The 25,590-nt window shown below is 38.4% G+C and overlaps 1 protein-coding gene across 1 annotated transcript; it reads left to right on the forward strand.

Annotated features, from left to right (window-relative positions):
• The first annotated feature begins 4,409 nt into the window (after positions 1–4,409).
• LOC127160757 (membrane-spanning 4-domains subfamily A member 8) lies at positions 4,410–11,735 on the forward strand. The gene is made up of 8 exons (XM_051103409.1): positions 4,410–4,468; positions 4,942–5,161; positions 5,561–5,671; positions 5,771–5,839; positions 7,873–8,016; positions 8,298–8,411; positions 11,045–11,125; positions 11,352–11,735. The coding sequence occupies exons 2-8, from the start codon at positions 4,967–4,969 to the stop codon at positions 11,421–11,423; spliced, it is 786 nt and encodes a 261-aa protein (XP_050959366.1). The 5' UTR covers positions 4,410–4,468; positions 4,942–4,966; the 3' UTR covers positions 11,424–11,735.
• The last annotated feature ends 13,855 nt before the right edge of the window (positions 11,736–25,590 follow it).

The following is a 25,590-nucleotide window of genomic DNA, read 5'->3' on the forward strand; positions in this document are numbered from 1 at the left end:
CGTGCGAACACAGACAGATATATGTAGATCAGGAGGTGCATTCCATTCACAAACAAACAACACTGCATCTTTAGCGCTCAGATGTCGGGAGTAAATGACGACCACTATGTTTATTATAACATCCAGCAACACAATACTTCAATCGCTCAATCTGAGATATTCTTGTCTAACTTACATCCCTGCTTCGGCATCGAAACAAGAAAAGTTACTGGACTGTGACAGCTGGTCTAAGGTAAGAGCTCATGTCAATCAACTATCGTGGGAGCGGCCTCTGTCGGTGTGACGACGATTTGATATTATTTTTACAGATTAATTAAAAACCACTGCATGGATTTTTATCATTATAGGGTAGATTTGTACATACACTGCCAACACATATTAACAACATTAAAAAGTGAACTTAGCATCCGATGACCCCTTTAAAGTTGTGATGACAGTTTCTAGTCTGGCTGATAATGCTTTGCTTATCATTTTTATGTCTACATTGATGAACGAAACTGGCTGATAATTGGCACATTGTGTTAAGTCTTTATTCAGTTTTGGGATAAGAGTAGTACAAGCAGTATTCATGTAATATGGTATGTTTCCAGTTTCATAGATTTTTGTAATTACTATAAAAGAGCAAAGACAGAGAGGGCCAAAATTCCCTATAGAATTCAGCTGTATAACCATCTCGGCAAGGGGATTTATTGTTTGTGTTTTTATTTATTTAGTGTTTTATTTATTGTTGGCATACATTGGAGAGCTTTGTTAATTTCGTCTAGAGTAAGCAGGTTTTCCAACATTTCTGATTGAGTCTCAGTTATTTTGGGTATAGAAACGTTCTCAAAAAAGGAATCTATTTAAAGAAGAATTCCACGTCCAGAACAACAATTTACAAATAATTTACTCACCCCCTTGTCATGTCTTTGTGTCTTCAGTCGTAAAAAAAAAATTTTCTTTATATAATGGACTTAATTGGTGCCCTGATTTGGAACTTCCGAAATGCAGTTTAAATGCAGCTTCAAAGGGCTCTAAACAATCCCAGCCAAGGAAGAATGGTCTTATATAGCGAAACAATCTGTTTTTTTTTTTTTTTCGAAAAAAAAAAAAAATATACTTTTAAGTGTAGCACAGGCTCTGGGATGCACGTCCACAACACTACGAATCACGTCTGAGTTCATCATCTGTGTATTCCTGCTCAAAAAAGTAGAGTATGGGGAAAAACTCCATCGTTTTCTCCTACAACTTCAGAATCGTCCAACATCATTGTACCTTTTTGTCTGTAAACAGCGTTTGACTTACTTGCACTTCCTTAGTCTTTATGTGTTCGCTTTGTAAACACTGGGTCTGTAGTTCCGTGTGAACTTTCGACGTGATTCAATAGTACGTAGCATCCCAGAGCTAGTGCTACATGAGCTTTTGTGTTTAAAAAGTATATAATTTTTTTATTTTCCAAAAAAAAAAATGGCAGATCGTTGGTCTGGGGTATATAGATTTAGGATTTAGGTAATAAGTTTGAAATAATTCATTTATTGATTCTTGATCCTAAGTCGTGTTTCTGGTTAAGGTAATAATTGCTGTAATAATTGATTGTTCTGTTTATTGTTTAAGCTGTTTTGCTAGGTACTTGCTAGATTTTTCTCCACATTCAAATTGTTGCTGTCTTAATTTAACTATTGTTTATTTTGTTTTTCAGTTCATTTTTGGTTTTCAAGAGTTGAAAGGCTAAAAAGTCTAATCTCTTCACCTCATCTAATAAGTATTGTTCTCTTGCTACCTGTTCTTTGCGTTTATGTGCACTGTATGATATTATTTTCCCTTGCATTACTGATTTTGCAGTTCCCCATTAGGTACACTCCCTGACAAAAGTCTTGTCGCCTATCCAAGTTGTAGGAACAACAAATAATAACTTGACTTCTAGTTGATCATTTGGAACCAGAAGTGGCAAAGGCCTCTAGATTACACTTATTTTACCAAAATAAAATCTTATCATGCCGTGATTTTTAATGATTTAATTAGGACAGAAAGGTCAGTCTTTGCTTAGACAAAAGTCTTGTCACATCTTTAAAGGATTCAACCAAGCACAAATTAGATCGTCACCTGTGACAAATATTGTAATTAACACATTCCCAGGTGTGTAGAAGAACCCAACCTTCATTTGAAATGCATCCTGACCTGACAGCATGCCAAAGATTCAACCACAGACCAAAGTGCTGATCATCAAGAGCCTGAAGACCAAGTCTCCTGCTGAGGTGGCAGACATCTTCAATGTATCTAAACGTCAAGTGGGGAGGATAAGAAAAAGATTTGAAGAAACTGGTGAAGTTCATGACAGGCCCAGGTCAGGCAGACCCCGTAAGACAACTGTTCGAGAGGACCGTTTGTTGGTTCGACAGTCCAGGGCCAGCCCTTTTTCAACAGCAGCAGAGCTACATAACAACTGGTCACCAGAAACCCCTGTATCTACAAGAACAGTCTGTCGAATTCTCTCACGCAGTGGTCTCAATGGCCAAATTAGTGCTCAGAAACCAGCATTAAACAAGACAACTAAAAAATCGTGTTGCATTTGCCAAGGCCCACAGCTTGCAGGAAGGATGGACTGTGGAAAAGTGGCAGAAGGTTGATTTTTCCGATGAATCATCAATTGAACTGCATCCCAATCGTCGCAAATACTGCAGAAGACCTATTGGAACTCACATGGACCCAAGATTCACACAGAAAACAGTCAAGTTCGGTGGAGGACAAATCATGGTTTTGGGGTTACATTCAGTATGGTGGCGTGCAACAGATCTGCAGAGTGGATGGCAACATCAACAGCCTGAGGTATCAAGACATTCTTGCTGCCCATTACATTCCAAACCACAGGAGAGGGCAAATTCTTCAGCAAGATGGTGCTCCTTCTCATACTTCAGCCTCCACATCAAAGTTCCTGAAAGCAAAGAAGGTCAAGGTGCTCCAGGATTGGCCAGCCCTGTCACCAGACATGAACATTATTGAGCATGTCTGGGGTAAGATGAAGGAGGAGGCATTGAAGATGAAACCAAAGAATCTTGATGAACTCTGGGAGTCCTGCAAGAATGCTTTCTTTGCCATTCCAGATGACTTTATTAATAAGCTATTTGAGTCATTGCCGAGACGTATGGATGCAGTTCTCCAAGTTCATGGGAGTCATGCACAATATTAATTATTTTTCCACTGCACCATGACTTTATGTTCTGTACTGTACATTATTTCTATTAAGTGACAAGACTTTTGTCTAAGCAAAGTCTGACCTTTCTGTCCTAATTAAATCATTAAAAATGACAGCATGATAAGATTTTATTTTGGTAAAATAAGTGTAATCTAGAGGCCTTTGCCTTTCATATAAGCCACTTCTGGTTCCAAATGATCAACTAGAAGTCAAGTTATTATTTGTTGTTCCTACACCTTGGATAGGCAACAAGACTTGTGTCAGGGAGTGTACATGCCGAGATGCCCTCTGTATTAGTTTCAATGAAAAATGTCCATTCTTGTTTGAAGAAACTCATAAAATCGTTGTCGTTCAGTAGTAAATTATTGAATCAAAATTAATGATGTTTTATTAACAAGGTTCGGGAGGAGCGCGTCAGATTCTTAGCCTAATTGTTACAAGAGGAGCTCACTCAAGTTAATCACGCTACAATTTAAATACAGCTGAACTTGCCTCTATCCATTTGATGGTTTATCAGCATCCCACCACCACGCCATCTCCTCACTTCTCACACGAGTTCTCACTACACCTAGGGGGGTTCTCTGGGTTCGGGCCATTCCCGAACTCAGACCCCTTCCCCGGACAGCACGCCAAATATGCATTACTATACTCTGGCTAATAATATGTAAGTGATTGTGAATAGTGTGTGAATAGTAGATTCAGTGATTTTATGTATTATGGATTTATTTAACAGAAAAAAAATCTATTTTTGAGTAGGTTTTATGATAAGGGGAATAGTATGTATAATTTTCGATTGTTGGGGTTATTAATTCTCCAAATATCTGTCAGACCATACTCTGAAATGTACTGTTTTGTGAGACTTGATGAATGGGTTAATTTACACAAGCTTGAAGCAGATCACTCTACCGAATCTAAAACTGTGTTAAAGTCTCCTCCTAATATTGTGTATGAATTGGACAGCACAAAACCTTTAATTACCTTTTGTTGATTGTCGACCACATAAAATGAGGAAAAATTATGCTACGATGATCATTGCTATTTGTATCACATTTTGTTTTACAATACATACATACCCGTTTCCAAACCAGCATGTAGGTACTTGTTATCATGTACAACATAAATACATTTATGAATATTTTCTTTTTTACCTTATGAAAGGGAAGATATTTTTTTATTACCTGGTAGCAGTGGCCAGCTTTGCCACCCCTCCTAATCACCTGAGCTTTTTTAAGGGCAAAGTACGACTGCAGAGCAAAGCAACTCTACAGAGCAAACTGAAGAGAGGATTTTTCTCTGGTAAAACAAAATACTTACTTGTTACATCTGACTACCTTTACACAAATACCTGTCTTTTCATTATGTATCTGCATCTTGTTGTTGCTGTTTTTAACTAAATGGTGTTAATGAATTAATGAATTTCCTTTATTTAATCTATAATGGCTGGTACACCAATTTTGTAAGTGTCTTCGGAAAAGGGCATCTGCTAAATGCCTTTAATTGTAAATTATGTAGATCAATTTTAACATGAGCTGTTAATATAGTCTATTCTCTGTTTTCAAGGGCTAATAGAGTTTTTCTAGTTGAGGACAATAATGTGACGACTACAATGTGACAACTATAGTTACAATGATAAACAATGAATATCGACTTTTTTTAAATAAATAAAATAAAATATATTTAAAAAAAATAATAATTTAAAAAAATTTAATTGGATAGAATTTTTTTATCATATCCTTCACATGTTTTGATGTACTATGATTTTTGTATAGGTCAATTTCAGATTTGGAAACAAGAATGTCCCAAACAGTTTTACCCGTGAACTCTTCAACACTCATCATTCAGGTTCAACCACCAACACAAGCAACACCAGTTGGGGCAGTGACAAATGCTCCTGTGCCTGTTTATGTTCAACCAGTACCAGGAGTTTCACCTCTTCATGGAGTTTCTCCTTTTCAGGCATTTCTAAAAGGTCAACCAAAAGCCCTTGGGGTAAGAATTTTTTTATAACCCCAAATAATTTACTTTTAATATGTGTATGACAGTGTGAAGTAAGAAAATTACATGAATAAGTTCTATAAAAAAAAAAAAAAGAGTGGTAGACACATTAACACAATTGACACCGTTTTTATTGCATAATGTGACTTATTGTCTTGTGACAAGACCAATATAAAATATGGTTTATCATTTGCAGAGTAAAAGTTACAGTGTACCAGTCACTAAGAGTCACAGGGAGAATGTTTTAGAAGTTTTCTAGTAAAATCATAAGTCCATAACTACAGTTGGCGTAAATTTATTGTATATTTTATTTTGGTCTCCAAAATTTAAAACTGTTTTACTTTATAAGAGACTTTTTTGTCCTACCCTGTACATTTTTCTTGTCCCTCACAGACTGTCCAGATAGTGATTGGTCTGTTGACTTTACTGTTTGGGATTGTGTTGACAATTCATGCAGATTCCGTCACTATCATTAGTGGTATTCCTTACTGGGGATCGCTCATCGTAAGAAACAATTATATAATTTTTTTTTTTTTTAATATAAATATACAAGCTACATATTCCAACAGAAGCCTCAGTTTTGGTCTTTCTCTCTCCTCTCAGTACATTACCGCAGGCTCACTCTGCATTGCTGCTGAAAACAAGGCTAATTCACCCTGCGGTTTGTGTTTGGTATGTACACAACACTTGTAACTTTTGGGGGTCCAAGCTCCCCAACATGGGCAGGTGGCATTATAATAATATGATTAGCTTTTTTGTGCAATTGTTATAAACAGTTCCTGCGAATAGGGATGTTTCTGTGAAAAATGTATTAAAAAAAAGCAGATTAACTGAAGTGCTGTGATGATATAAGCTAATTTTATTTTCTGAATGCAACACCCAAACTTAATGAAACTTCTTACACATAGACTACAGGACATTTTGATATTTCATACTAAATTGCATCAAAATAGGGGGCACTACAGCCGAAATTCCTTGTAACTGAACACTAATATTACTTGCCAACTAATAAAAAAAAAAAACTAGAAGCCCACTAATAACATGAAGTATGACAGTATGGGTACCAAATTTTGTAGAATTAATGAAAAAGTAAGTAAGTAAGTAGATAAATAAATAAATGTGTGTCTCCTTGTGTTCATAATATATTTATTAATTTACATAGTTGTAGTTTTGGTTTTACAAAACATTGCACATCAGGTCAGAAGGTCACATGCAGGGCCAGCCTGTGGCATAGGCGGAATAGGCAAATGATAGGGGCACCAAAAAGAGCAAAGTTTTTTTTTTTTTTAAATATAAAAAGCAACCGATTGACAAAAACATAACTATTTTATTGCTCTCCCGACTCACCCTGGTTCAGCGCATGATCAATCCTCCCCCACACAGCCGCACTTTCACATACATCAGTCACCTGATTGTGAAAGATATTCACTTCACTAATAAATTATGAGTATGTCAAAATGAGTATGTCCCTTTGGTGCCCAGGGAAGAAAAAAAAAGAGAAAAAGAGGAAAACCAGGACAAAGACAGAGGTAATATGATGTAATAAATGATGATCATATAAATAAACTACATTAGGTGAAAGTTTGTGAACAAACTTTATGTTGACCTAGTCTAAAAGTTTAAAATAGGGTAAGGTTCCAGAGATCCGAGACTTTGTAACATAATCGTGTCTTTTTTTGTGTTACATGATTTATGGTATTTGGCTAATGGAATAGGCTTATATAGTAATATTTGTAAAACTGGGCTTATTAAAATAGCATCATTTTATGAAAAATTCACGTTTCTCAGTTTAATTTGGGGTGATAACGTTAGAAAGGGCTATAGTTTAGTAAAACATTGCTGCCATCTACTGGAAGTCAAACACTTTTCAAATTTATTTTGAAGATTAAAAAGTAACATTACTGTATGCTAGAGAAGTGTTCAAATTAAGTTTTGTGCTAAGATACCAGATGTAATTATTCTAGCTGTTTGTATTTAATTTATAGCCTAATGTGACTTAGGCAGCACCTATATTTTATAGTTTCACTGGAAACATTTTAAAATAAGGTTAATTTTCAATAACTAGCATTAACAAAAATAATAAATACTGTTATGAATGTATTGTTTATTGTTAGTTCAAGTTAGTTAATACCTCCACTAATGTTAACAAATGATATCTTATTGTAAGTGTTACTGTTTTACTATCATCAGCTTTTTTTTTATAAGAAAATGTATTATTGGTGGAGTGCGCTGTGAAGCAAGGGGCACCAGGTAAAATCTTGCCTAGGGCTGCAAATTGGCCAAGACTGGCCCTGGTCACGTGTTATACAATAAATAATAAAACAATAAAAATGAAAAGGACCTTCAGATAAACTTTTTTTAGGTACAAATGATAACTCCACAATCAATATCCAATATCCGATATCCTATGACATGCAATTCATCTAAATTTAAATGTTTTTCCACATACAACACACACAGTATCTTACGATCACATCTTAAGAATAGTTTGTACTAACAGTAAAAAGGAGAATTTACAGTTGTCCCTTTTGAAACCAGCATATTTACTGTAATCTAAACAGTATTCAGTGAAGATTGACTGGACTTTGCATTCATGTTGTGAATTGTTTCCATCTACATTAATATTATGTGTTAACAAAATGTGTTAAAGTTATTCCTAATTTATTAATCCGTTTTATGTTGATGTTATTTTTTTCTGCCTATAGGTGAAAGGTTCACTTGGAATGAACATTTTCAGTGCTATATCTGCTGGCTGTACCATTATTATAATTCCATTTGATTTGGCTCTAGGACCATTGTACAATTACTGCTACAATATGGACTGCTATGATTTTAAGGAAAGGTATACGGTATGTCATCAATGTTTACATCTGCATTTATGTAGTAATCACAATGAGATCACTCTGTGGTCAGTACACTTGTCAAAAGTAAATTCTTAATCTGCTCTCATCTGTCCAGTCTTTTTTCCCCCAACATCAGAAGTAGTTTATATATCTCTTACTATTACTTTTTTATAATGCAAGAAGGCATTGACATTATACATTATACATTAAGCAGTCAGTGCACCAGTGTGAGTACTAATTATCAATTATTTTAACATTATTTGTGCTAATGTTGATTTTCATCTCAGACACTCTTCGTGGGAATTGGTACTGTATTGCTGATATTCGCCTTGCTTGAGTTTATCATCTCCATCTGTCTGTCAGGATATGCTTGTAAAGTCGCCTGCTACTGTTGTTCACAGGTAAGTAATGCATCAAGACACAAACTTTTTTTGTCAGCTGAAACCCTTGGAAATGTATTGGAAATAGTTACTTAAAGGGTTACTCCACCCCAAAATGAAAACTTACCCCAGAAATACCCCAAGCTTTGTTCGTCTTCAGGACACAATTTAAGATATTTTGAATGGAAACTGGGAGGTTTGTGACTGTCCCATTGACTGCAAAGCAAATACCACTGTCAAGGCCCAGAAAAGTATGAAAGACGTTGTCAAAATAGTCCATTTGCCATCAGTGGTTCAAGCGTAATTTTACGAAGCTACAAGAATACTTTTTGTACTCAGAGAAAGCAAAAATAATGACTTTATTCAACAATTCGCCATTTTGGAAAGTATCCGCTGGACACAAACTGCGTATGCCATTCTGTGTCAGCTGTGTCACACAGATACACTGTTTTCATTCGAATAAATGAGTAAATAAATGTAGAAAACGTATCTGTGTGGTGCAGCTGACATAGAACAGCGTACACTGTCTGTGTCCAGCGGATACTCTCCAAGCGGAGGAGACAAATTGTTGAATAAAGTCATTATTTTTTGTTTTCTTTCCGTACAAAAAGTATTCTCTTAGCTTTGTAAAATTACGCTTGAACCACTGATGGCAGATGGACTATTTTGATGACGTCTTTCATACTTTTTTGGGCCTTGACAGTGGTATTTACTTGGCAGTCAATGGGACAGTCACAAACCTCCCGGTTTTCATCTAAAATATCTTAAAATTGTCTTCCGAAGACGAACAAAGCTTTTATGGGTTTGGAACGACATGGTACCCCTCATGATTAATGTGATTAATGACAAAATTTTCATTTTGGGGTGGAGTAATCCTTTAAGGATGTTCATACTTCGGTCCATGCATTACAAGAACCCGCAAACACTACAAGTTATAGTGCATCTGGAGTTATTTTTCTCAAAATTCTACAAGCAATACCCCATAATGACAACGTGAAAGAAGTTTGTTTGAAATCACATGTACATAAGTATTCACAGCCTTTGCTTCAGGACTTTCTTGAAGCACCTTTGGCACCAATTACAGCCTCAAGTCTTTTTGAGTATGATGTTAAAAGCTTGGCACCCCTATGTTTGGGCAGTTTCTCCCGTTCTTCTTTGCAAGACCTCTCAAGCTCCGTCAGGTTGGATACACAGACATTTCCAGTTGGGTTCAAGTCTGGGCTCTGGCAGGGCCACTCAAGGACATTCACAGAGTTGTCCTATTTCCACTCCTTTGTTATCTTGGCTGTGTGCTTAGGGTCGTTGTCCTGTTGAAAGATGAATCGTCACCCCAGTCTGAGGTCCACCGTGCTCTGGAGCAGGTTTTCATCAAAGATGTCATTCATTGCATTCATCTTTCCCTTGATCCTGACTAGTCTCCCAGTTCCTGCTGCTGAAAAACATGCCCACAGCATGATGCTGCAACCACCATGCTTCACTGTAGGGATGGTATTGAACAGGTGATGAGCGGTGCCTGGTTTCCTCCAGACTTGACGCTCCAAACTCTCTCCACAGAGAAATGCTAGAGCTCTTTCAGAGTAACCTTTGGGTTCTTGGTCACCTCCCTGACTAAGGCCCTTCTCCCTGATGACTCAGATTGCTCTAGGAAGAGTCCTGGTGGTTCCAAACTTCTTCCATTTACGGATTATGGAGGCCACTGTGCTTATTGGGACCTTCAATGCTTCAAAAACTTTTTTGTACCCTTCCCCAGATCTGTGCCTCAATACAATCCTGTCTTGGAGGTCTACAGACAATTCCTTGGACTTTATGGCTTAGTTTGTGCTCTGACACGCACTGTTAACTGTGGGACCTTATATAGACAGGTGTGTGCCTTTCAAATCATGTCCAATCAACTGAACTGAAAAAAAAAAATTGTAGAAACATCTCAGTGATGATGGAAACAGGATGCATCTGAGCTCAATTTTGAGTGCCATGACAAAGGCTGTGAATACTTACAGGTGCATCTCAATAAATTAGAATGTTGTGGAAAAGTTCATTTATTTCTGTAATTCAACTCAAATTGTGAAACTCGTGTTTTACATAAATTCAGTGCACACAGACAGAAGTAGTTTCTTTGGTTCTTTTAATTGTGATGATTTTGGCTCAAATTTAACAAAACTCCACCAATTCTCAACAAATTAGAATACTTCATAGGACCAATACAAAAAAAAAAAAACATTTTTAGTGAATTGTTGGTTTATTTAATTAACAAGTTTTACAATTTGAGTTAAATGACTGAAATAGATTAACTTTTCCACGACATTTATTAAAATGTACCTGTATGTACATGTGATTTTTTTTTTTGTTTTTTTTGTTTTAATACATTTGCAAAGATTTCAAACTTTTTTAACACTGTCATTATGGGGTATTGTTTGTTGAATTTTGAAGAAAATAATTTAATCCATTTTGGAATAAGGCTGTAACATAAAATGTGGAAAAAAGGGAAGTGCTGTGAATACTTTCTGGATGCACTGTACATTACAAATATTTATTTCTTTAATTCTTCACTTTCAAATATTCAAACACTCAAGCTTTTAATGTAAAGTTCTTAAATTTAAAATTTCTGTCCACAAAAACTTTAAAAATTAATAAAGTACATGTGCATTTTTCCATAGGTGCCGTATGTTCCACAAGTTTTACCTCAACTGCCCTGTGATTTTAGGCGCTGTCATTACAATGATATTAACCATTCAGAGGTAAGAGAAGCTTTTAACAGCAGTGTAATTGGATTTTGAGTAAAATGGTAAACAAAACAATGAAAAACGCAAAACATCATTATTTGGATTTAGTATTGAGTGCCCATGTACTGGAAATGTGTAAAGCACCATGTAATGGGTGCAGTAGTTGTTTGATATTATTAAGTAAATAAGCAATCAATAAGTAAAGAAGCTGATCATATAGTTATTTATTTATTTCATACAGATACCTGTGGTCAGCAGCCCTTCCACGCATCACCCCCTGCAGACAATCCTCCACAATACAGTTAATGTATAAATACATATGAATAGTAAAAACAAAAAGGGGGTGAGCCTTGTGTGATGCTTTCATGGGACACATGGACTTGGACTTCCCTAAGATTTCCTGACCCTCACTATTGTCATGTCATTGGAAAAGAGCACATATAAGCAAAGAAGCAATCACTTCATCAGATTACACATTTTACAGATTTTTTAAAGTCACATATGCATAAACAATAACTATTAAAAACACTAATAGATATTATTTCCTTATTTTTTTTCTTTAGTTAAGTCAAAGTTACCTAATCATATATTGTTTTGATTGCTTAATACTGTATAATCTGTTAGAATAAAGTATGCTAAATAAAAAATAAAAATGGCTTACTGTTGTTTTTCCCCAATGTTTAACCTTTATTTCACCAGGCAAGTCACTTACAACAACAGCCTGGTAGGAGAATATCTCTTGGAGAACATTAAAAAGTTTCTTAAACATGGGTACTTTAGCAGGAGCTGTGTGTCATGAACTTTTCAGAACAGTCTTCCTGTGTGTTTTAAACATGTTGGACAGTTATAAATATAGATATAAAATTGTTTTAACAGGGATTATGTTAGAACATTTTGAGCATCATGCCTCCTGCGTGCTCTACTCCTGGAAAGGGGAAGAGCACAAGTGGCTATGCTAGTATTCTGGTCCTGTCTGCGATCCTTAGACTGAGATAGACCAACCCTCTCAGGGGTTTTGAGAGATAATGTAGTTCGGCAAGGGGCATCTCTAGGGCTTAGATTTTTCTCTAGCCCCGAATGTTTTTGTATTGCCCTATTCACAGAATTTGTCAAAGTTCACTTTAATCAAATCGCGATATGGACTAGTATCTGTAAATATTAAGCCGCAAAATACCATTTAAATATGAATCCGGCATGTTCTGCGTCTCTTCGTGAATGAAAGGAGCTGAGTCAGACGCTTACAGTGATTTCAGCACCTGCCAAAAAAAAAACGCCAACTCCAGAACTGCTCTAAGATTACTTTGAGCATTTCATTGTTTCATTTGAGTAAAACCAAGGTCACAAAGTCACAGAAATGTAAAGGTATGCACGGCAACCCGTCAAAATAAAAGTTTGGTTTAGCTTGTAAACATTGTGCCAGAAATATTTTACTATAATACAGTAGAATGTATGTACCTATACTACTATTGAAAAATAAATAAAACTTTGTTTCACAATATTTCTTCCATCTTTTACATTTTAATAGTACATCCCCTTTATTTGCCAAAAATAAAATGTAATTTTCATTAATTAAAACATAAATTAATATTTTATGCCTTTATTTGATAACCAGAAAAATTAAATACACAACACACAATTTCATAAGGCTGTTGTAGAAATAAATAAAAATTGTTTTATGCATTCAAAAAAATAGACATGCTAAAACAAATTTGGTAACAATAAAACATAAGGTGAGAAAAAATAAAACATTTCATAGGGCCTTAAACATAATTTAACATTTGATACATTGATGTTAAATTATATAAGTTTCATTGTTTTAATTGATTAGACATGTTTTTTGATTAATAAAAGTAAATTTAACCATTAAAAAAGAATCCAGAAAAAAAAAGTTTCAGACAGTTCTGAAAGCGGAATATATCAGACTACAGACATCCGTATTAAATGCTTTAAAAACAGAGACGTCTGTAATGTGGAGAGGGAGACGAGAGGCGAGGGGATCCATGCGCAAGCTTTTATTTAAACGATGAGACAAAGACATGGTCAGACAGGCAGGGTCAGAATAACAGCAAACAGGTATGTTGGAGGCGTGGGTCGATCAGCGGCGAACATAATCCATGACGTGAGGCAGAGGGGTATCCATACAACGAGCGAGAGTCAGGAAGGCAGGCGGCGAGACAGACGAAAACGAGATGGCCAGGCGAGAAAGCTAAACACAGGGAACTAGGAACTAGGGAACTCGGGGATGTAAAGCAACAGTCTGAGCGTAATGACAGGGTGAGAGCGACATCTGGTGGTGAGCGGACCGCAGGTCACCGACCAGATTCATGACAACGTCTAGTGGTTATTTTTAAAGGGGTCATCGGATGCTAAGTTCACTTTTACATGCTGTTTGAACATTAATATGTGTTGACAGTGTATGTACAGATCTACCCTATAATGATAAAAATCCATGGAGTGGTAATCTGTAAAAATTGAGCCATTCTCAGATGCCTGTCGTTGTGGAGTCACACCGACAGAGGCCACTCCCACAATAGTTGATTGACATGAGCGTCTTACCTTAGATCAGTTGAATCATATCAACCAGAATGAGATGATTTTTGCAGACCTGATTTTGTCAAGGTAAAAAGGGTGTTGTTTTACACAACCATTGAGAATTTTTAACCAAAGTATATTATGGATTTTTCATTAAGACCCTAAAGAATCATATCAACTTGTGGAAAATGGGCATCCGATGTCCCCTTTAAACCAAAACAAATTAAATGAGCAAAAGAAGTAATATACCTGCTTATTCATGTACTTGTGTACATTGCAATCCACTTCATAAACTAGTGTTGATGTGTCCTTGTCTGCTGCAAAGATGAAATATACAATGCTAACTCTTATCTCCAGAGTAGACTACTGGATGCACCTTCAGAGAGAAATTTATTTGTGTAGCACTTTTCACAATACATATCGTTGCAAAGCAACTTTACAGCAAATTAAAGTTTTTACAATATATTTAGAAGTAGTTTACTAGTGGTGACTATGTCAAATTGTTGTACATATGGCAGAGATGTATGGTAAAGATCAATTAAAGACGTAATCAAACAGACAAAGAACACTATAAATTAGTAGCAGAATTCGGTAGTGCTGTATGTTGTTTCAGGGTTGGCATCATCTGAAGTACTCTGAGGGGTTGGCATCATCTCTTCTTAAGTGTTCTGGATCCAGACTGAAGCTTGTGAATTCCTAGTTACCACGGATGTCAATCCCATGGCAGAAACAGAGAACAAATAGGAACATAATTAGTGTAGCTGCTGTTATAACCAAGCAAAGAAAGATTTGTTCAACCAGAGCTAAAACATTAATAATGTGAATCTGATCAGATATAACTGCAGTAAAAGTTCATGAGATGCATTATTTAAATGCTTGGCTAAAAAGATGTGTCTTTAATCTAGATTTAAACAGAGAGAGTGTGTCGAACCCCGAATGTTATCTGGAAGGTTGTTCCAGAGTTTGGGAGCCAAATGCGAAAAAGGTCTACCTCCTTTAGTGGACTTTGCTATCCTAGGAACTACCAAAAGTCCAGAGTTTTGCGACCTTAGGAAGCGTGATGGATTGTTGCATGGTAGAAGACTAGTTAGGTACGCAGGAGCTAAACCGTTAAGGGCCTAAGATATTAACGCAGAGTAATATCTCTGTCTTATCGGAGTTTAATAGGAGAAAATTATTGGTCATCCAATTTTTTACAATTTTATTTTATTTTTTTTTAAATGTTAAAGTTTCATCTGCTCTTGTTTAGAGATACAGTTGAGTATCATCAGCATAACAATGGAAACTAATCCTGTATTTTCTAATAATATTACCAAGGGGCAGCATGTATATTGAAAATAGCAGAGGACCTAGAACAGATCCTTGTGGCACTCCATACTTTACTGGTGATAACTGAGATGACTCCCCATTTAAATAAACAAAGTGGTAGCGAATCGGACAGGTAGGATCTAAACCAGGGGTTCAAACTCATTTTAGGGTGAGGGCTGGATGAGAAGAAATGTGACCATGTGCGGGCCGAATCTCCTTTTTTTTTTTTTTTTTAAATCATAGTGCATCAAATCACAACAAATACACTATATTCTGTAAAACTGCATTTAATAAGTCCTCAGAAACTGTTCATTAACACTCTTATTCATTTTTGGGAAAAAAAACAATGCAAAGTAATGGCAAGCAAAACCCTTTCCTTTGAACATGAATATTACTTGTCAGATACTTCTTAGTAATGATAAAATAAGAAATAAAAAATGCTACATACTCTGTGTACAGACAGCTACATTAAATATGAAGCTATAGGCTACAATATAATTTACAAACTCACCGAACATGCTGAGGATTTTGGACACAAAACCTGTCATTTTGGGGAACGTCGGTCCGAGGTTTTGGTAAAATAAAACCACAGTGACTGTCGCGAATTTGTCCTTCAAAGGTGTGTTGCAGTACATCTGTTGCGGTCGCAGTAAACGGTGAACGGAAGACAGAGAATTCCTTCTCAAGTTCATTGAAGACCTGGAACCGATTCTGAAACAACTTCTGCAGACCAACAATTTCTCTGTGAGAAATATTTTTGTCAGATAAACAAGCCTCAAATTGCCGATGGTTGAGCCCCTTTGCTCTGATGAAGTTAACAGTTTTTATTGCCAAATTTATAATATTGTCCATCTTTAGGGTTTTGCTACACAACGCTTTCTGGTGTTAATACAATGAAAATTCCAGAATTTTTAGGTTGGGTTTTCTTTTTGAAATTTCTCTTTTAATTTTGTCACAATGCCTGCCTTTTTCCCGACCATGGATGGAGCGACATCCGTTGCCACACTAACAGCACGACTCCAGTCACCTTCCAGTCTATCCAGAGCACCAATGAGGCTGGCATAAATGTCGTTGGAAGTAGTCGTGTCTGTCATTGGAACCAGCTCAACAAATTCTTCAGTGATGTTCAAAGATTCATCAACTCCACGAATAAATAACCCCAGCTGAGCTATGTTGTTAACATCAGTACTCCATTGAGTGCTACAGAGAAAGCAATGAATGTCTTAACTTTGTCTTTCAGCTGACGGTTCAAGTCTCTTGCAAGGTCCTCAGTTCTTTCAGCCACAGTATTTCTTGACAAGCTAATACTGGCAAAAGCCAGACACACAAGCTCCGCTGCCTTTACCATACACTTCTTGACGAATTCTTCCTCTGAAAATGGCTTTGATGCTGCTGCGATTTCATTGGCAATCAAATAGCTAGCCTTTACAGCTTCATCAGTCCCTGCTCTTGTTGTGAACTTTTGTTGATTGCTTTTTTTTTCAAAGCTGATGCTAAAGCATTAACTTTTTCCGTTCTGAGCTGTCCAGAGCTGTATTTATACTATTTCTCTGCGTTTATGTCATAGTGCCATTTAATGTTGTATTCTTTTTCCACAGCCACAGCTTGTGAGCAGATTAAACATAGCAGCTTGCTGTTGACCTCACAGAAGAAATACTTCTCTTTCCATTTCTTCTGAAACATCCGCCCTTCCAGATCAATTTTCCCTTTTTTGGACATTTTTTAAAATCGTGAGTGCTTGCCACACTGTCAAGTTTTCACCTCGAGTTACCACTTAAAGTTTTTCGAATAATGAGTGGAGGACATTTAAAGCCAGCGTTTTCTTTTTCTTTCATTTTCTCCCAAGCCAGTAAAGTGCAGAGTGCTCACAGGTGCAAAAACATGAAGAAAGTTTCCAAAAAGGAAATCCTTAAGGAAAACAAAATCCAACTTCAATGTACCAAACAAACAAACAAACAAACAAACAAACAAACAAACAAAAGAAAATAACCTTGGATCAGGGATAACACAACTTCAGTCAGAGTACTCCTCGGTAGCTACTGCACACCAGTCAAAGACTACCTGACTGCTTCATTACATGAGAATTTATACACATGGGGTTCAACCATTTCTCAAAAACCATACATTCACTGGCAAGTAATGTGAAATAATAGCACATGAAAAAAGGATTAAAAATCAAGTTCAAAAATCAACATTTCTTTCAAATCATCAATGTCAATATCACAATAAAACAAACCTTTAATTCAGTATAATTATAGCAAGTCAAGTTCAATAACTCCTAAAACAATTTCAACCCCTTTTCACTCATACTTGGTATCTCCCACTACCCATGATGCAACACAGCAAAGATATAAAAAGGCTGACAAAAGTCCTTTCGGGTCTTTTACCCAGTTCAAGATGGCCACCACCATGCATGCTGATCCAGGCGACAGCCAACAGTTTCCCAGGAAAACTTAATTGTCCAATAATTTTAGTGTTCAGGTGGCCAGTCTGAAACACAACGGTCAAGACACAGATGTATGTGTGTGTCCGTGTGCAATCCATCTCTCCACTTCGCTGTCACATCAAGGTAAATAAAAAGATTAAAATCCCAAGTATGTGTTCATGTCTTTATACAAGGGCTAAGCTGGGGAAACACTGGGAACAGAGGGCAGCTCTGTGACACACATCTTCACATCTTCAAATAGCCGACGTATTAAAAATTTGATTTAGGCGCCGCTTTAGAATGCGCATGCGTGTTAGAGGTGTCACGAACCTGGTCGGTGTCCCGTTGTCTACTCACCACCAGATGTCACTCTCGCTCCACCCACTCACTCTGTCTGTCGCTTTGCATCTCGGACTGCATCTCCCATCCTCCACTGCTCTGATTGCGTCAGCCCCCGTGACCAATCAGGCATCCTATAAAACCCCGGTCCTTCTCAGTTGCACTTCCTGGATTGTTGTTTCATTGATTGGTTGTATTGTGTTTTGTATTCCGGTTTCCCTAGTGTTTTCCAAGTTCCTGGTTTTTTGATCTTCTGCCTGGTTTTCTCGTCTACGTCTGTCTAGCCGCCTGCCTTGTGATTTATCGCTCGTTATTATCGGACTATTCTCTTGGATCGCCTGTTACATTCCTGTCTGCTCCTGTCTCGACCCTGCCTGTATGACCATGTCTCTGTCTCGTCCTAATAAAAGCTCGCTTATGGATCCGCTCGCCTCTCGTCAATCACTCCGCGTAACAGAACAATCCAGCCCAACAGGATCCAGCAGCTTCACCCCCGGACAATCAGATTCAGACACAGACAGGATTTTATTCAGGATAAAACAAGGATCACGTTCTCTCGACCAGCACATCCGTGAGTTTCTATCCATCGCTAACCATTCCACCCTCCCGGACTGTATAATTTTTGAAATATTTTGTGATGGCGTTAATGAGCCTCTAAAGACTAGACTCAGACGCGAGGGTCCGCGCTCATCTCTGGCTGCTTCCTTGAATTTTGCGTTATTGTGTGTGGGCTCACCGTGTACTGTGGGGGTCGCGAGGGGGGAACGCGACAACGCGGACACGGCAGCCCCGCGCCCCGCTCGCAGATTGGTGGTTACGCCGGATCACGACGCCAAAACCAAGTTCTCCGCCTGGATCGCTCGCGAGATGGCGGCCGTGTTGGAGCGCGCCCAAGCTACGATGGCGTCAGCTGAGCCCGTGCACCAGATGGCGGCCGCGCCGGCGTGCGCTCACAAGATGGCGGCAACAGCGGAGCCTGTTCACAAGAGGGCGGTGAAAACAGAGCTTCGTCACGTCACAGCTGCCATATCAGAGCCATATAAGGTTGCAGATGCGTTTCCTGAGTCAAGTCAAGCTGCAGATGTGTTTCCTGAGTCGAGTAAAGTCACTGCTGCCACCCCTGAGTCAAGTCAAGCTACAGCTGCTGTTCCTGCGTCAAGTCAAGGGGGGGGCTATGTCACGAACCTGGTCGGTGTCCCGTTGTCTACTCACCACCAGATGTCACTCTCGCTCCACCCACTCACTCTGTCTGTCGCTTTGCATCTCGGACTGCATCTCCCATCCTCCACTGCTCTGATTGCGTCAGCCCCCGTGACCAATCAGGCATCCTATAAAACCCCGGTCCTTCTCAGTTGCACTTCCTGGATTGTTGTTTCATTGATTGGTTGTATTGTGTTTTGTATTCCGGTTTCCCTAGTGTTTTCCAAGTTCCTGGTTTTTTGATCTTCTGCCTGGTTTTCTCGTCTACGTCTGTCTAGCCGCCTGCCTTGTGATTTATCGCTCGTTATTATCGGACTATTCTCTTGGATCGCCTGTTACATTCCTGTCTGCTCCTGTCTCGACCCTGCCTGTATGACCATGTCTCTGTCTCGTCCTAATAAAAGCTCGCTTATGGATCCGCTCGCCTCTCGTCAATCACTCCGCGTAACAGAACAATCCAGCCCAACAGGATCCAGCAGCTTCACCCCCGGACAATCAGATTCAGACACAGACAGGATTTTATTCAGGATAAAACAAGGATCACGTTCTCTCGACCAGCACATCCGTGAGTTTCTATCCATCGCTAACCATTCCACCCTCCCGGACTGTATAATTTTTTAAATATTTTGTGATGGCGTTAATGAGCCTCTAAAGACTAGACTCAGACGCGAGGGTCCGCGCTCATCTCTGGCTGCTTCCTTGAATTTTGCGTTATTGTGTGTGGGCTCACCGTGTACTGTGGGGGTCGCGAGGGGGGAACGCGACAACGCGGACACGGCAGCCCCGCGCCCCGCTCGCAGATTGGTGGTTACGCCGGATCACGACGCCAAAACCAAGTTCTCCGCCTGGATCGCTCGCGAGATGGCGGCCGTGTTGGAGCGCGCCCAAGCTACGATGGCGTCAGCTGAGCCCGTGCACCAGATGGCGGCCGCGCCGCGTGCGCTCACAAGATGGCGGCAACAGCGGAGCCTGTTCACAAGAGGGCGGTGAAAACAGAGCTTCGTCACGTCACAGCTGCCATATCAGAGCCATATAAGGTTGCAGATGCGTTTCCTGAGTCAAGTCAAGCTGCAGATGTGTTTCCTGAGTCGAGTAAAGTCACTGCTGCCACCCCTGAGTCAAGTCAAGCTACAGCTGCTGTTCCTGCGTCAAGTCAAGGGGGGGGCTATGTCACGAACCTGGTCGGTGTCCCGTTGTCTACTCACCACCAGATGTCACTCTCGCTCCACCCACTCACTCTGTCTGTCGCTTTGCATCTCGGACTGCATCTCCCATCCTCCACTGCTCTGATTGCGTCAGCCCCCGTGACCAATCAGGCATCCTATAAAACCCCGGTCCTTCTCAGTTGCACTTCCTGGATTGTTGTTTCATTGATTGGTTGTATTGTGTTTTGTATTCCGGTTTCCCTAGTGTTTTCCAAGTTCCTGGTTTTATTGATCTTCTGCCTGGTTTTCTCGTCTACGTCTGTCTAGCCGCCTGCCTTGTGATTTATCGCTCGTTATTATCGGACTATTCTCTTGGATCGCCTGTTACATTCCTGTCTGCTCCTGTCTCGACCCTGCCTGTATGACCATGTCTCTGTCTCGTCCTAATAAAAGCTCGCTTATGGATCCGCTCGCCTCTCGTCAATCACTCCGCGTAACAAGAGGTTCCGGCAGAAGCGCAATAGAAGAGCAATTAAATGATCAATGGTAAAAAAAAAATGAATAAAACCAAACACAATATTGCAGCGAATACCCGGACATACACTTTAGTTAGACTTTACTACTACTAATAATGATAATGAAAAAGATTTGATATTTAATATTATTGTTCAGATCAACCCGTATGTTTGACACCCCTGATCTAAACCATCTTAAAGCCTGCCCTTGAATACCCGCATAGTTTTGTAGTTGATCTATTAGTATGTCATGATCTATAGTGTTGAATGCAGCACTAAGATCAAGTAAAACTAGCAATGAGATGCAGCCTTGGTCTGACGCAAGAAGCAAGTTCCTTTAAATGCAAATGAGCTCTGCTCACCCCGCCCCTCTCGTCTCTCTGTGGAAAGACGATCTTCACTAAACTTCCTAACTACCACATTATAAGGAAAGGGGATCGCAAAGATTCATACGTAATCTACTGCATCTTCAGCGGCTCAGATGTCGGGAGTGAATGACGACCACTATGTTCATTATTACATCCAGCAACACAACACCTCAATTGCTCAATTGGAGATATTCTTGTCTAACTTACATCCCTGCTCTGGCATCAAAACAAGGAAAGTTACTGGACTGTGACAGCTGGTATAAGGTAAGAGCTCATGTCAATCAACTATCGTGGGAGCATCTGAGAACGGCTCGATTTGAAAAAGGGGATATTATTTTTACAGATTAATTAAAAACCACTGCATGGATTTTTATCATTATAGGGTAGATTTGTACATACACTGCCAACACACATTAATGTTCAAACAACATTAAAGAGTGAACTTAGCATCCAATGACCTGTAGGATTACAAATTTAAGAATCTGTTGAAAATATGCTGATCCTATGTTCTGACATAGCATCACAATAAAACTAAGGTAAAGTACATTGTATTTAACATTTAAGGTAAATATGAGGTTATCAGACAAATGATTCTCTCAAGCAAAGTTTGTAGCAAGATGTCCCTGCCAGTTCCTGTTCTTTTATTGTAAGTCAAATGAGCCAGATTACTGAGATGTTCACCTTTTGTTTGTAATGGCTCTCGGTGCCTCTGCCCAGTCTTTGAGTAGTTATGATGATTGGATTAGGACTGGTGTAAATGGGGCACTTGGCTACACTTGAGTACTTCATTTGCATGCTTTGTTTAGGATCGTCACCCAGGTGCTTTGTCTACATTTTAGGGGACTGCCCCCCTAAATGTATATAAACTACAATGTATCACTGCCTTAGTCAGACTTTTGAGGACTGCAGAGCTACGCAGCACATTCTCAATAAAGAATTCTGCTGAAGATACCCAAGAGTCTCCTGGTCTTCGCTTCTGAGTTTCCAACAGACCCCTTTAAGTGTTCAGAACAAAAGCCATCATAGCAGTTATTTGAGAATTGGCTTACTAGTCATATGGAGCGTAGCGGCCTGAGATGTTGTCCGACAGGAGTTCCTACTCTGCTGGGGTGCAGGCCATCAGCACGGAAAAGCCTAGGACGTTCCCAGAAAAGATTCCAATTATTAACAAAGAGCAGTTTTTGTTTTTTACACCATGTCAATAACCAGTTATTTACAGCAAAAAGTCTACTGAACCTTTCGTGGCCACGTCGATATGTGGGAAGCAGCCCTGATACAATGATCCTCGTCGCGGGCGATGTGCTGCAAACCGTCTCGATCAGGCTGCTGAAGTCCCTCTTCAGAACCTCCGTTTGCCGCAGCATGATGTCCTTCACCCCCCGCGTGCAACACAATCGCATCGACGCTCTCGCCGTTTAAAGATAATGAATCAGTAATTCTTTTAAAATATAAAGATACTAATAACTAATAATAAACTGGTTCAGTAAATAGCCCATTTACAATGCAGCATAATAGTAGGGCACTTTTAAACTTGGAATTTTCTTATTTGTTTATTAAGATGGGCTTAAAGCAATTCTAGTGCTTTCGTAGAGTGTAGCAGAAGTATCCATAGAAATTCAGATTGCGTTATTAGCAAACTATTAATAGATGCATGCATAGCAATTAAATGTTTTATTAGTAGGAGCAGTTGGTAAACTGTAGTTGCTGAAGTTTCAGTGGCTAAACGGATGATACGTGAACTGTTCAAGTGAATAGGGATTTTTAGCATTTTGTTTATTTATAAAGGGGCTATAGCAATCATAAGTACTTGTACAGCTGTGGCAGCAGTATGCACAGCTATTCAGATGCAATGTTAGCAGCAGCATGCTTATGTAACCCTTCTACAGGCAAATACACAAGTACTAGGTTTGTAAGAGATTCAAGTAAGATCTTGCAACACAACGAATAGACAAATTCCTTTGACAAGTTTCAGTGTAACTTTAGTAGAAAGTATTGTACAGAATAACAATAGAATACAGCCGGCACACAAACAAAATGAAATAAAACCCCTTTTTTCAATCAATCGTTGGTGTGTGCATTTATCAGTGTATGTGTATTAGATGCAACCAGTTCGGCAATCCATGTAGTCTTTCAAAAGTGGTAAAGAAACAAAATGTTCTCCAGTGTCTGTTAATTCCTGTGTTGGTAACAATCCTACTGCATGACGGTTCTCAGAACATCCAGGTTCAAATTCTCAATCAGACAGGGAATCCAGGAAATCCAATGGGTGGCTCGCCATCAAATGTTCAACACTTTCACAATAGCAACAACGGAAAACCCTCGTTGTGGAAAGACCCGACCTGCATTTACAAAACAGGTAACTGTAAAACACTTGTTTAAACATTCAAATCATCAATTAGGCCTAAGGATCACAGTTTCCATGAAAATAAGGTCCATATTTTACAAATATGAATACTGCATTTGAGAAAATCAATAAACGAATGCATTTGAATTTCTTCATCTGATAAAATAATCAGTAAACATTCTCTCAATTGCAAAGATTATAATGTAAGTTCCACAGTACAAGAGAAATTAATAATACATCAATATGTATTATTTCTAATGAAAACAGATCTTACTCCACATTTCCCCACTCCTTACTCCCCTTACTCCCCTTACTCCCCACTCCCCAGTTCCCGTGAAAAACGGTTCCAAATGGGCGGGCTTAGTACGAATATTCATACGGTTGTTCCGTGGTGGGCGTGGCCTTTTGAACTTCTTCAGCTCTTGTTTGATGAATTATTTCGATAAGGTAATAAAGCCGAATGTTCATATGCCCCGTTTTGTTTGCCGCCTCTTGTTTTGCATGTGCTTTTATCAGAACGCTATATCGTGGCCATATGAAAATGTTTTTGCTGTGTAGCTTACGTGGATAATACTAAACACCAAGCACTTTTTTTTTTTTGTCAAGAGCTTTGTAATAATTCAAAAATTAAATAATTAGCAGAGATGTTTATGAGAGCTAAAATAAAAAAAGCAAAAAGAAAAGAGCTCTAAAAAGAAAAAGAAAAGAAAGGTAATTTTAAATGTATTGCCCATAAAAGTTTGTGCTTCTGGTACACACACACACACAAAGAGTTAACTCTTTCCTATTTTATTCATACATTAATACATCAGTAGAAATAGGCATTATCACAATGCATAGTCATTACAATAAATTCCACTCTATTCTCATTTAATTATATGGTGCTTTACAATGTTGCATGTTTTAAAGCATGAAGAAAAAAGCAAAACCAGGAAAGAATTAAATATGTGGAGTACATCCAGAACAGCACCACCAGAACCTTGGGATGGGCACTGTCTCTGTGAGAGTCAGGCATCCAACTGGAGCTGGGGATTATATGGGCATCCTGAGGTAAGGTGGAAGGGCAGACAGAGAGTAATTATCTGCAGATGAAAAAAAAAGTGTTATTTGCATTTTAACTTGTACTTTTAAAGTGCAGATACAGGATGCATTCTGTAAAGTCTGGCTAAAGAGGTGTTTTTAATTTAAGTGATGATTTTAATTTAAGATTTAAGTGATGACTTACAAATCAAATGGTGCATAGAAATCCTATTAAATTAAACAGGGCCTTGGCATCCAGGACAGACAAAAACATCTCTTGTATTGGGTCGGTTTACACATTCCCAGTGAAACCACCCATTACAGCAGTCACACTGAATCTGAATAAAACAATGAGATGACAGCATATTTTAAAGAAACATTCAAAGAACATTCAAAGAGCAATTGCTGGCTGACAGACCCAAGAGTCATGTGTATCTTGTGTGGATGGGTATTTGTCCCCACATGCCAAGCATAAGTCTGAAAGGTCATCTATGGAAATAAAAGCACCAACAAAATGCACTTAATATCTTAATATTGATGAAGCAAATGATGTGTCAATTTTATAAACATACATACCACTTTTTTGTAGCAGACACAGGCCCATTTCTTTGCGAAACATATTGATATTTGCAGCTGTGGTTTTAAACTCCAAACTTCCACCTGTTAGAATTGCTTCTGCAAACTACAAAAATAATTAATTAAACCCCCAATACTTTAACACTTTTGATAACTGTGCTTTAAAAAAAAAAAAAAAACACCTACTTTGCATACAAAAATCCCACATGAATTGCCATCCTGTTGAAAGCTGTGTGGTAAAGTACCACATTCCCACTTCCCAGCAATTCCTTTTGTGGCCATAAATTTGCTTTGTTGGGTTCAGAAATATTTCAAATGTTAATAAAAATCAGACAAGCAATTAATAAATGAGGACATTAAGGGCATATGTTTGTTCTGACCTTACAACCTTTTCACACTGAGCTAATTTTTTATGGTCTTCACCAATAGAATTTAAGTATAGAATCCTCCATTCTTTAGGATATATCACCTGTAAAATGAAAATTATTTAACCTTGCTCTGAATTTCTATCACTTTAGTTCACAGAAGGATGAGACTGGAAAGAAACAGACCATGAGTTTCCAGTGGTTGTTCTCGTTAATTGAACCAATCACAACATCATATTTCCCTGGATCCAGCTACAGTGGAGATGCATGAAATATTGTAACAAGGTCAGTTTACTAGTTCTACTACATGAAAAACATGAAAGGTCCATTTAAAGAAATCAGG

This window comes from Labeo rohita, unplaced genomic scaffold, assembly GCF_022985175.1.
Source record: "Labeo rohita strain BAU-BD-2019 unplaced genomic scaffold, IGBB_LRoh.1.0 scaffold_45, whole genome shotgun sequence".
NCBI lineage: Eukaryota > Metazoa > Chordata > Actinopteri > Cypriniformes > Cyprinidae > Labeo > Labeo rohita.

Coding starts and splice junctions, on each gene's coding strand:
- LOC127160757 (XM_051103409.1), top strand. CDS start 4,967: ATGTCCCAAACAGTTTTACCCGTGAACTCTTCAACACTCATCATTCAG. Junction 5,840..7,872: donor CACCCTGCGGTTTGTGTTTG/GTATGTACACAA, acceptor TTCTGCCTATAG/GTGAAAGGTTCACTTGGAAT. Junction 8,017..8,297: donor ATTTTAAGGAAAGGTATACG/GTATGTCATCAA, acceptor TTTTCATCTCAG/ACACTCTTCGTGGGAATTGG.